We start from the raw sequence: 12,946 nt of genomic DNA on the forward strand, positions 1-12,946 counted from the left end.
AATAAAACATTACATAACTTCCCGTAAAGATAATTACAAAATAACCCTCACATCCAGCATATAACGCAGTTAACCATTTTATTTATAAGCTGTACGTAAAAACATAATTAACGGTGGTTTATTTTTGGAACGATGCTAATTGCTAATTAGCGATTGAAAAATGTATCTTTATTAACATTAATTTCGTGGTATCCCTGGTATCGTATGTTTTAAAATATTATTCTTTGAATTAAATTAAATTTAATCTATCACGATATTCAAAACTGAATGTATGTAAAACTTATTAGTAATAAAGGAGATTTCTTACACTGCCTTCTAATATTCACAATACGTGTTTATAACCATGGTACAGGACCATGTCAAGAGACGCCTATGCATAAGTTTCATTCTGGTCTACTGCTTCTCATTAAACAATTGCCGTAGATTTCATGTCATCCCGTAAGATGCTTTATAATTACCTATTTATGATATCTATTTTCACAAAAAATTAACATTTTTTGAATTATTATTTATCATCGTCATTATAGCCATTAGACGTCCACGTCTGAACGCAAACCTCCCACACGGATTACATATACAATCCATAGGAAAGGAAATGCATCCAGCATCCTTAATAAGGTCATCTTTCCACCTTTTGTGTGGACATTTAATGGTATCAGGCGTTACCTTGCGGAAGTCCATCCTAAGTAAGAAAAGGACCTATATTTAGCCACTTCCGCACATGCAGTGGTAGTCGAGCAACAAAGTGCACCGCCCGCCAGCCCGCTGATAAACCGCCACAGAGTCTCTGTGTTTGGCACTAATCGGTGTAACATAACTCCTGAAGATGCCCCGTGGAGGGGTGAAACACGTGTTGAGTGATTTGGCGGTGGCAATTGTGTGATTCGCATTGTTTGCCGCATACGCATTTATCAGCAGGCTAGCGGGTGGTGCACTTTGTTGCACGACTACTACTGCATGTTCGAAAGTGGCTAAATATTGGTCCTTTTCTTACTTTTGTGTGGACGTTCTGAGTTGCGCTCACTCTTCTGTTTCTTTTTGCCCACCTAAGAACCCCAGCGGCCATCTGTTTTGCGCGCTATGTTGTAAAATTTTCGTCTACGAATTCCTTCATCCCTAATTCGCAACACGTATAAAAAATTACAGTAGTAACATAGCTTTTGAATGAATTTCAGGGATAATTTTCCAGGATACTGTGAAAGTGGTTACAAAAAAAATCCATCTGATTCAGCCTTTTTTTCAGACCAGGCGATGTTAAGAACTCTCTTAGCTTTAAATAGAAGGATGTCAATATAAAGGAGCAGAATCTTATTATAGATTCTATAAAATTAGATTTTTCTCTTGACGTATACAAGTGGTAAATGTTAAATTATATTAATAATATGAAGAAAATTATACATAAAAAGGTTATTGGACAATTTCTGATGTAGTCAAATCGATAAAGACTCCAAATCATTTTGCCTTTGATACATATAACTAGAAATTTAATCAGCAGACTTTGTCAATTAATTCGCCTCCAGACTTAGTTTAGGACTTAGAACTTTTCCGAGTCTTCATTCGACTAAATATTATTGTTTTTTTTTACCTCTACTAATATATACAACCACTTTTAACCGTAACATAATTTTTGTTAAAAAAATTCCAGAAAACTCTCGAAATAAATAAATGTCTAATATTAAATTTATCTCATCAGTTTTCAAATATACTCAATATAATTCAAATTAAATATGTCTAATTTATACGACAATAACTGTGGTTTTCGAATGAGTTTAACTTTAATTACAGATAGGTTTCCTTTGACGAAACATCAAAAATTTAACAGAGGATTCGCTTTAACATTTCGCACATAAAGGATTTCCCAATAAAATGCACTGTCAGTTAGACGTCAAAGCAATGGTCAAGTACATACAACGTTCATCGATGAAAATTAAACTTAATAACATTTATCAATTAGAGTTTAATTTTTTTTTAATTTACTTAAGCAAAAAGCACAATCATTAATAAACAGCGCTTGAAATAACCCATTTAATAAGAAGAAAAATAAAATTATTTCTTGTTATGTGTATATATATATATGTATATACACATACACACACATATATTAATATATATATTATTTGTATCATATGTACATATATATATTAAACTAGGCTCGTAAATTGATTTACATAAAATATAAAAATACGGTAGGTAGCTAAAGACATAGAGAGATATAACATTTTATTTTTACACAGCCATGCAAAGGAAATTGAAACGTCACTAAAGTTGTTGTATCTACGTGTTAGTAGCATAAAGTGAGCATTTTTATCGCAAAACAAATTACTGATAACGTTTATATTCACTTTTATGTTCACTTATTATTAATTAAAAAGACACAATGAGTCATTTTCTCCTATAAAATATTGCAATGCAAGGCGAAGATCTTTGATTAGTATGCTAGTGATCGCTTACGGTGGGCCTTATATGAAGGCTCAAGATCACTCAGAGAGCAATGGAGAGTAGTTTTCTCTGCGATATCGATTCCAAAATGAGAAGATCCGCAGAACAACCAAGGTCACTGACGTAAACCGAGGAATTGCTTGTCTCAAGTAACAGTGAGCGAGATATTTCGTTAGTGTTGCCCATGGTATTGGTAGCCGAAAGGTTCTCCAGTGGCGACAACGAGCCGGTAGACGCGGCGTAGGTAGGCCCCCCCACTTGATAGATCGACGATATAATGAAGTTCGCTGGAAGCGGCACGCGAGAGATCGGTCATAGTGGCGACCTGAAGCCTTGGTTGCAAAAAATTATTCAAGGAACAAAAGTGAACTTGATTATGGCACAACCTTTATAAATTAATAATTTCAAATTTAATCATAATTTTTACATCTTTAGACAAGACCATTGTAAAATTAACAAATTTTTACTTTAAAACGGATTTTTGACGCATGTTTTTTTTTAATTAGACACCTCGCCAGCAGAAAATATATATATGTTCACATTACATTGCCCAACTCCGTGTATGTTGACATATTGTAGAACACTGCAATGTTAATTATTTTTTTAAAAAAATAATAAAATAATAAATGGGCTTTCTAAAAATAGTGGATAGTTATGTTAATATATTGCAGTTAATAAAATCAATGAATTAAAGTATACGTACACTCTCCGTAGGTTTTTTATTATTAAAATTGACAAAAATATTTTATTAAACACGAACTATAATGTCAAAATTAATAATTTATGATGTATATTAATACTTGATTGTAGAAGATTCTAAAAGCAAACAAGATTATCAAGTACTAATAAGGTATAATCAGTGGTTGTATTCTGTTGAACAAATTAATTGACGCCAACTACAAGGACGGAACTGCAAATAACTCTCTCTCGTGTTTGCAAAGTACCGTTGGAATATTCTCCTGTGAAAGTTGTGCTCTTTGACTTCATGCCTTGTGTACCCATCCCTGTTTCCGTTTCAAGTTAAAGCTTTAAACTCTGTGAATTTGACACCAAGCATCAAGGATATGTTCTATATATTATAGCTTTCTCTATGGTCTCTCTGTTACGTCAAAATCATACATTTCGATGTAGGATTCTCATCTCATGAACCTACAAAATTATATATAAAATTAATCGTTAACACTATTCTACAGATTATCTAGGTGCCGACCTGGTTGACAAAATAAACTTTAGAGCGCACGTTGTTAAAAAGAGGCGGCGTTCCTTCTCGGTCGGTGCTGTGCTATATTAAACAATATTAAACAGGCGGAATAAAATGTCACTGATAAATAATGTGATTCAATATAAAGCTGTAATCTGACCCGTTCTCACAAACGCAAGACCATACTTCGCGCATGCAAATCGGAGTGTCATTCACTGTCTTCAATTTTCCCAAAATAGGTTTATGTATACATCCACAGGTGAATATATGGTACGTGTGACATGGAACAGCAAACGATCGCCAGTTCTTAAAACAGGCATTGACCCGTTACTTTGACTTAGCCGCACAACACACAAACACGTTGATTGTAGGAGTCACTATGCACAAAACAATCACAACGCCGCGCCGTCCTGAGACCGAGACATGCGCTCAAATCTCCGGATGATGCGACTAGCTTAAGACGGGCATCACCCAAAACGTTTCAAAGCTGTTCACCACCGGCTTGTCGTTCTAGACCTTGATCATTCTAGATAGAAGCGTGCAGTTTCTTCCGTCACTACTTCTCTCAACTTTTACGCTTTTTGAAGTGGTAGTAACGTTAGTCAGGTCGCTAAACTATCAGTCTAGGTTCGGTTCTGGATTCTTGAATGCTAAATGGGTATTAATGACCAGTGACAGCTCAAATCAAGGTACCCTCGTAAGATCCCTTGTCACTTTATGGAGAGTCGAGGCTTAAAAGAGGCTGTAGGCTAAGCGCTCTTTATGGAGAGTCGAGGCTTAAAAGAGGTTGTAAGCTAAACTCCTTTAGCACTCTGCAAGGGGGAAGGGCGCGGAATCTGCAAATATACTCGGGTAAAAATCTTTTACCCCATTTTTGTGAGTGTAAGGAGATATTTGTTACATATTATAACTCCTTTTAAAAAAAGGTGGTTTTATCTGTGATTTATATAAGAGTTATTAACGGTAATAATATTTTTTTTAAAAAATTACAGATTCATTGTCATTAGGAAAAAATCGTAATGTACATAAAATGACAAATTTTTGGTATAGCTGTAATTTAAAGCAGTTTTAAAATTAATTAAAAATAGCAGAAGCATATTTTTAAATACATTTTATGAGGTTATCCACTTCTTATTTCATTACTTGGATTCAGCTTGACATTGAATTAGTGGATGACTCGGATAAAAAATTCTGTCGACTGGATAACGGAACATATATTTCTAAGGTCAGATTAGATGTCAAGTTTCCTTAAAATCAAAAATTCAAATCCAATAATGCAATTAGAGGGTTTTGATGTTTTAAGTATTTGGGGTGAAACTAACGCATTATATGCTAAACGAGGTAGAACAGTAGAGCTGAGAAATTTGAGGTCGAAAGTGTGAAACGATAATAATTTTGAGTAGAATTCAATGTCTGGGAGCTCAGAATATAATGATTTTTCTTAATTGAGAAGAGAATATTTTCTTTCTTTACAACAGCGTAACGAATAATGTATATATTGAATATATTAAACTATTTTAAAAAGCATTTAATAACTCATAATCAGTATTGTACTATTACAAATCTATGCGAGGGCCAAAGGTTCAGCAGTAAAGGTGCTTCGGTTGAAATAATGTTAATGTTTAATAAGTAATTTGTAGTATACGCAAAATGTTCGCCCGTAACGGGATTTTCGAATCTGTTAGCTACGATCGTTATCTACTATTCTCAATTAATAGAAATAACCTTTAGTGTAATAAACTTTTAAGCTCGAACTAGAAAAATAAAGCGGACTTTATGAAAATAAGTATATATACCGTATACGTCGCATGAATAACTGAATCAAGTTATAGGTGCATCCACGGCGTAAGAACACGCCTACGATATCACAAACACTCAAGAATACCATATAATACTCGCAACACCTCGTTGTTATCATGGGTATAGCATTATCAGTCTTATGAATTTCAGAATAATGTATATTTAACTCTGGCATACCAATACACGTTCTCATTAAAACTTTGCGCACTTCTTAATGATGTCGTTTCTTCAAACTTTACTAACTGCGGAAAATTTAACATAATATTAATAATGTTGAAAATAACACCACAGGTAGCGTATGTAATATCATTATTTTGCCGTTGTATAAAAGTGATAGAAATGGTACTTCATGTCTTGTCTCAACGGGCTGATTTCCGCAACCAAACGGCACTGTGCTCATTTTGCGTTGTAGTTGGATTAAATCAAGCCAATCCAACTCCTCGAGAAATCCCAAAGCCTTGATGTTGCCGGCGACCTCGAAGAGGCACCTCGGCGATCCGGTATGGGTAGCCCTGTAGGATCCTACATTCTTACACTGAAGTAGTACATCAGCAGATATATAAAAATGGCACCGTATCTTCTTTGCTAAACATCCCACTGTGGTAAAAGCTTCTACTCGGAATCCGATTGCGAATCATTATATATAAAAGTTTCGAGATGTATTATTGGAAGAATTGTCTTTAACTTATTTTACACAAATATTATATTTACTATTTATATATTTGTATGTGCAATTTGTATATATTAGCTGTCCCCTGCCCGCTTCTCGAACTTAATGAATGCCTGTTCAAAACACCTTGTGGGTGGATTTTCTTAAATCCGTTCTTAGCTGTTTTTTATATTTATCAGTTATGCTCTGGTATATTATTTATTACATTAATGTAGTGTCAAGTATTTGACATCTATTGTACAGAGTCGCAGATTTAGATTTTCAAACTTAAATAAAATGTGTAATATTTTACATGATAATTTAAAAATATTGTGTCATAAATTAAATAATTAAAGCATTCAACCGTAGAACAGAAATGAGGATTTAATGCTGTCAACTAAATGTGAGTTTGTCAACTGAATATATTCCGTCAAATTGTACACACTGTTCGAAACCGGAGCCTTGTGTTCTGCGCCACACGCTACACTATACATGGTTCAATTAAGCTTATTTCTCGATAAATGTATTCATTTAAATTCACAACAGTTCGGAAATTGTAATTGTACACTAACACAACACCCGTTTTTAGGGGGCGGCCGCCCGCTCCCTAATCGCGTGGATGAACTGAGGTTGAATCCGGATCCCTCCTAGACTCGCCTGTGGTCCGCGGTCTCAAGCCGCATACACATCAACACTACACAGCTCTACTCGGGTATAGCGACTTACTACGTGGGAACGACTTCGTGCAACTGGAACACGCCCGCCCAGCTATGTTTATTTTTAATTTTTTAAGATTACGGACCCCCCTCCGCTCCGTGAAGTCAGCTCCGATAAAGTTGTACAAGCCCCCGGGCTAACAGCATCAACTTCAACAAGAGAATAAGTAATTGTACACTATCTCTTTGAGTGTATTACTCCTTTCCCTATCTTGACATTTAAACACATCCTTGCTGTATAACTTTGTGCCATTTAAAGCTGTTTGGTAGACAATGCCTAAAAGACAATCCTGCCATTGTTGTTCCACACTCATGTGAAGAACGTGAGGAAGAAGGCCCAGGGCCTCTATGGTCAGCTGTACAGGGCTGCTAAAGTGTCTTGGGGCCTGAACTCGGAGGTGATTAGGACGATATATCTGGCGGTGATCGAGCCGATCATCTTGTATGCGGCGAGTGTTTGGTCGCCGGCGGGTAAGAAGCTGCTGGTATGCAGGCAGTTGGACGTGGTCAAGGTGGAAAAGGTGGGTGCGGCGTTCTGCATTATGCGGGATGCCACACAGCTGTACAGTAAAAAGCTCAAGTTGGGCGGCTTCTGCACTGTATTCCAGGCAGAGCTGCTGGCATTAGTGGAAGCGACAGGGTACGCGGCCGGCGGGTCAGCGCAGAAATGCGCCGTATTAAGTGACTCGCGGTCCGCCCTCCAGACAGTCTCAAGATCAGACACCCTCCATCCCATCTCAGCCTACTGCGTACTCCGCAATGTCGAGGTGGACGCGGTCTTATTCCAGCTCTTCACGGGGCACGGAGGGTTCTCTGAGTACCTTCACCGGTTTAAACTCAAGGAGGACCCCTCGTGCTTCTATGAACCGGGCGTGGACCAAACCATGGTCCACCTGGTAACCCACAGTCCCGCATTCAGAGGACTCCGGTTCGACTTCGAGTGCCGGTCTGGTGAAAAAGTCAGGGAGGACTCAATACCCTCCTTGATCAAAAAAGAAAAGACGAAAACCGGCTCCCTCATACTTTGTAAAAATATAATAAGTGAAGCAATAAACAAAAACCAAAGTTGATGTAAAATTGTAAATTAATGAATTTAATAAAAGTAGTGAAAATAATATGATATAGAAAAAGAATTATGAATTTAAAATAAAGAAAATGTAAAATGAGTAATGAGGGAGGTATGGAAGGTATCATAGAGCGAAAGGGAAAGAAAGTAGAAATGTGGTAAGAAAGGAACGAATGAATGAACGTAAGAAGCATGAGAAGAGGATAAAAATAAAAAGTTTTGTGAAAAAAAAAATGGCAAAATAGTTTCTGTCCCACACAAGATAGGTTAATATAAATGTATAAATTGATAATATTCCTCATAAGTGCATCGCAAATTGGAGTTTATTATTCTCTTCGAGTAATATAACAAACATTGTTTCATTTCGTAAGGAGCTTTATCTATTGAAGTACTGTCGAACAATACATTTCAGTTTATATCTTAAACAGGACGGTGCTACGAGAGCTACGCTTCTGCGTTCTGTAGCACTATGATGATATGGGGAGTTTTGTAATCCTTCCTTAGCACTTCGTTGTGGGTAGCAAGTTTCAATGAAATACACCTTCTTCGTTAATTTCAAGACATTTATATGATAATAATAAATGATGTTTACCGATACGTAAGTTTCAACTTTATACTAAAGATCGATACTAATTGAAAACAAAGATTTTGATTGTAATCACAATATGGCATATATTAAAGAAATATAAATGAAGTTTTTTTCTTCATAATATGGCAATACAGAACTTTCTTGTGGTGAACAGATTCAAAATAGCTTTCTACACTTGAAGATATTTCGCAATCGTTCCGAGTTGACTTGTTTTTTCTTATTTCACTAGGCGCTTATATTTGTCTCGGTAACCAGAAATAAAAAAATCGCACTAAAACTAATTTGAGTACTTAGGTCACGTTATGCGAAGAATGCTTTAAAAGATTTATTGTCTAAGAGTGAATGGCTCAAGTTTCAAAAACTGCCTGAGTAAGGACGGATTAAATGAAAGCCCTTTAGGAATTTTTGAGAGAGAAATAGGAGTTTATAAAAGCGCTAATTCCTCTCACCTCCACAACTGTACTACCAAGAGTAAACCTAAATATTTCCTAACAAGGAAAAAAGTTCATTAACGTCTGCGTTACATGTTACCTAATCTGAACTATATAATTGCTTTCAAAATAGAATGTAAGTGGGATGCATCTAGCGACTACTGACAACCTTAATAAGTTTGTCGAGCCACCTCGTGGAAATTCAATTTTCTTCTGTTCAAGGTATTTCAACGTTATGAAATATCATTTGCGATTCATTTTAAGGTTCTGTTTACACTTTCTAAAATAGAGTGATGTCAATTTGAAGAACACTAATTCATCAGTGTTTAAATTAACATCTTTTAGTGTACAGAATCAATAAGCTACCTGCCTCGAAATATAATAATAAATTACAATATTCCAATTAGATCCTAACATGAACACTATATATGCGCTGTACATAACGCAGGATGATTAAAACATTTGTTAAACATTTATCCAATAAACCGCTCGAGTTGTAAGCCGAGTTTTCGATATCCTCAATATTAAATTTAAGGAGGAGAGGAATTAAGAAGAATACTTTTAACTTAGTATACGTATAGCATTCTGTAACGAATTAAAATGGACATCAAACATGTCGGCCGCATTAAAGTCGAACGCAGTTAGAGCGTCAAACGCATGCCCTGTCAATGTGAGATAATTACTATTCTTACTGCTAAGTTACCTGCAAGTTTTTAATTATTGTAATTAGTTTATAAATGGTATAACAACATTGCCGATATTTTTTTGTGATTTTACATAACCACTTTTACTTATATTTTTTTTTTTCGAAAAAAATTATAATATATTTATATATTATTACATATATTTTATGAAATATTAGGCTATCAGCGTAGGAAAAAGCAATAAATTTTAAATTTACAATTGTTAATTTACGATCTTATATTAATTATCATTTAAGATGATAACCTGTGGTACTACAAAGCATACAACAATATCAATTTTGATTTTCAATTAACCTTTTAACATCGAACGACCAAATGAAAACAGTTTCGCAAAATATTTTTTCTTGAGCTAAGAGCTGTCAAAATTGCTAGCTATTCTGTGAATTTGGCCATTCAGCGGTTTGTAAAAAAAATCATGCCAAAGAAATCTTAGTTTTCTTACGGACAAATAAACTTATTTCTTCTAATAAGTTGTCGTTAAATTTTTAATATTTTCTACTTTAAAAAAGTACTGTATCAAAATATCAAATTTAATTATAATCTATAACTTCGCAGTCAGTGATCAGACTATGAAATATAGACAATACAATATAAGGTTATAGTAATTTGATTTCCAATAAAAATAATAGCTATTCGTTGTTCTTACTTATTTACCCTTTACTAGTTTATTATAAATAACAGTAAATATTTAAGCTCTGTAAAGTTTTTATCTGTTATTTTGTGTTAAAAGATAAGTCAATTCTTTTGTTTATGACAGTATTGCGTATTTGAATTTTTCCCCCATTAATTAGGAATAAAATCAAATTAACAGCTTATTATACAAAAACATTTTACGACGTATCAAAAATCAATACACAAGTATTATTGACAAACAAAAAATTAGTGGTTGTTAACTCTTTTAATGATATGTGTAAATCATTACTTACAGAGATTTTCTAGATGACTACAAAACTCATACGATAAAAAATACTTTTAGAAAGTTACTTAGTAGAATATCTTAAAATATCTTGCGGAACATCATCTGTTTGATTTTTTTTCCATTTTTTACCACTTTTTTTTGTATTGAGCAATTTATGAGATGATATTTTCCAGCATGTCAATGTTTTGTTCTATTGAAAAAAATGATGTTTACTTGTTTCCAAAAGTTTCTTGGTAATCGCGTTTTAAAACCCTAAAAATAGTTATTCTTTTTTAATCAATGTACTCTTATTTACAATGGAAATATTGTAGATGTTTATTTCTTAAATAGAAGACAATAAGAATAGGTACGAGATATTGGTGACAGAAAAAATATCTTCGTAAAGTAAACAAGAATAAAAAAATTAATTAATATTAAAGGTCATATGTAAATGGATAAATAATTTTTTTATGATAATTATTAGAGGTTTAAGTGGAAACATGTTTGTCATTTTTTTTTCTTGAACGCTTTTAGTTATTCTGTGACAATGCTAGCTGACAATCTCGCTTGTAGATTTAGACCCACCCATCTGATCAATACCGACTGAGATAGGAACTTGAACGTTTTACTCAAATTAAATATTAAAAACAGTACAGTAAATTTACAGTTATTAATAAAATTTAATCGCGAAGTATTATTTCTACAATGTGTAATAAAGCGCCGAAGATTGCTGCGTTATTTACTAAAACTGTTGCGACTACGAATTGTTTTGATCATAATCTTCGTAAGGTAACAATATTGATCCGAAATATTGCGCGAAGTTGTAGTAGCACTATTTTATTTCTTAAATATAATTAGGATAGTCCAGCAGTGTGTAATTCAAATTTGGTGTTATGTAATATTAAGTAATTTAATAAATTCAGGTATATATACTAAGACTATTCTATAGTGATATTCAAAGTTGATTCGTATTGATTTTTCTTGGCCGGCGCATGGGACATATTCAGTATTTCATGAAAGCAAATTCAGTGTTTTAAGTGACTCTTCTATAAATTTCTTCATGCTAAGTACTCTACACATATTTCAGTTACAATTTAGATATTAACACTTAGAGAAACGTATATTTGTTAATTCTATTAAGTAAGAGTTTGGTTATTGGTATTAGCTATTACCAAATTGCTACAATACGTATACAATAAATTGTATGTTTTGATTTTTTTTTGGGATATTTTCCAATATTGCTAAGTACAACTTTATGTAATAAATTAAAGTCTCTGAGCTAGCAATTAAAATAAGAAATACTGCATATTGTGATAATAAAATTTGGGAGTTAAGTAGCTTGGAGAACATCAACTTTTACCACTGTTAAGCTTGTCTATATCTCATAATCTGATGTATTAATTATTATTTGTGACTTCAGCTTAAATTATTGATAAACATTTTTATTTATGGTTTAATTTAAATAAAACTTTTATGTAAATGTCCATTTCCAGTCTTAAAATATGGATGTTTGACTTATGTTTAATATTATGGTTGCTTCTCAGCTCAAGGTGGTATGCTGCACTAGCGGGAAATTGGTGACAGAGTTTGAAGTTGGGCCTGAACATCTAAACCAGAGAGGGACATTGCATGGAGGTTTTATTGCTCATTTAGTTGATGCTGTATCAACATATGCTCTCACAGCCAATGATAATGTGGAGACTCGGGGTGTTTCTATAGATCTCAGTGTTAGGTGGGATATTTAATTACCTTACATTCTTTATTATATAATACACATATTATTTTACAAACACAATAAAAACTAACTCTTTATTAATAAATTGGAAGATATAAACAATAGTTTATTAAAAAATAATGTTTTTAATGAAAGAAATTTCTGACATTTCCAATCAAATGTTGGGTGCCATGAATAATCGGTAAAATCTGTGTTTGTACAATATACTCGAACATCTTACATTTGGATTGTTAAAAGTAAGCTCTATAAAGTGTGTTTTGTACTCAGTTCTTTTTAATAATATTTTTCAGCTACCTAAATGCAGCAAGACAAGGTGATAATGTTGAAGTAGAAGCTATTACTAGGAAGGTTGGCAAGAAAATAGCATTCTTAGATGTTGAAATTCGAAATAAAAGTACTAATGAAGTCATAGCCACAGGTAGGCATACAAAGTATGTAGGAGTTTAAAATGCAATGTTTAGAATTAATAGCTACATAGTAGATCAAATTTTAGTTATAGAATTTTTATGTAATAATTGTTTACTTGAAATATAATTTGTTTTGAATATAATCTGCTTATTCCTTTTGTTTATTTTTTCCTTTTGTTTCTGTGTATGGGAAAATTTTTAATGAAACACCAATTAAATTTTTCATTTATTTTTGTTACACATTGAAGATAAACACTAAGTACATGTTATGTGACATCATAACCATAAATGCTTGTTTAACCGGAGTTATG

General features: G+C 33.5%; 1 protein-coding gene across 1 annotated transcript; it reads left to right on the forward strand.

The window, feature by feature from the left end:
• Positions 1 to 11,079: 11,079 nt before the first annotated feature.
• Positions 11,080 to 12,750, forward strand: LOC137920850 (acyl-coenzyme A thioesterase 13-like). Its single transcript, XM_068763905.1, has 3 exons — positions 11,080 to 11,282; positions 12,038 to 12,225; positions 12,519 to 12,750. The coding sequence occupies exons 1-3, from the start codon at positions 11,199 to 11,201 to the stop codon at positions 12,673 to 12,675; spliced, it is 429 nt and encodes a 142-aa protein (XP_068620006.1). The 5' UTR covers positions 11,080 to 11,198; the 3' UTR covers positions 12,676 to 12,750.
• The last annotated feature ends 196 nt before the right edge of the window (positions 12,751 to 12,946 follow it).

Source organism: Battus philenor, unplaced genomic scaffold (assembly GCF_028537555.1).
Source record: "Battus philenor isolate CCGP_79_NKW_IND1 unplaced genomic scaffold, ilBatPhil1.0.hap1 SCAF_1, whole genome shotgun sequence".
NCBI classification, from domain to species: Eukaryota; Metazoa; Arthropoda; class Insecta; order Lepidoptera; family Papilionidae; genus Battus; species Battus philenor.

Bases quoted from the DNA above. Each gene is read 5' to 3' on its own strand.
- LOC137920850 (XM_068763905.1), top strand. From the start codon at position 11,199: ATGTGTAATAAAGCGCCGAAGATTGCTGCGTTATTTACTAAAACTGTT. The intron at 11,283-12,037 runs GTAACAATATTG...GTTGCTTCTCAG, and splicing joins TTGATCATAATCTTCGTAAG to CTCAAGGTGGTATGCTGCAC. The intron at 12,226-12,518 runs GTGGGATATTTA...AATATTTTTCAG, and splicing joins TCTATAGATCTCAGTGTTAG to CTACCTAAATGCAGCAAGAC.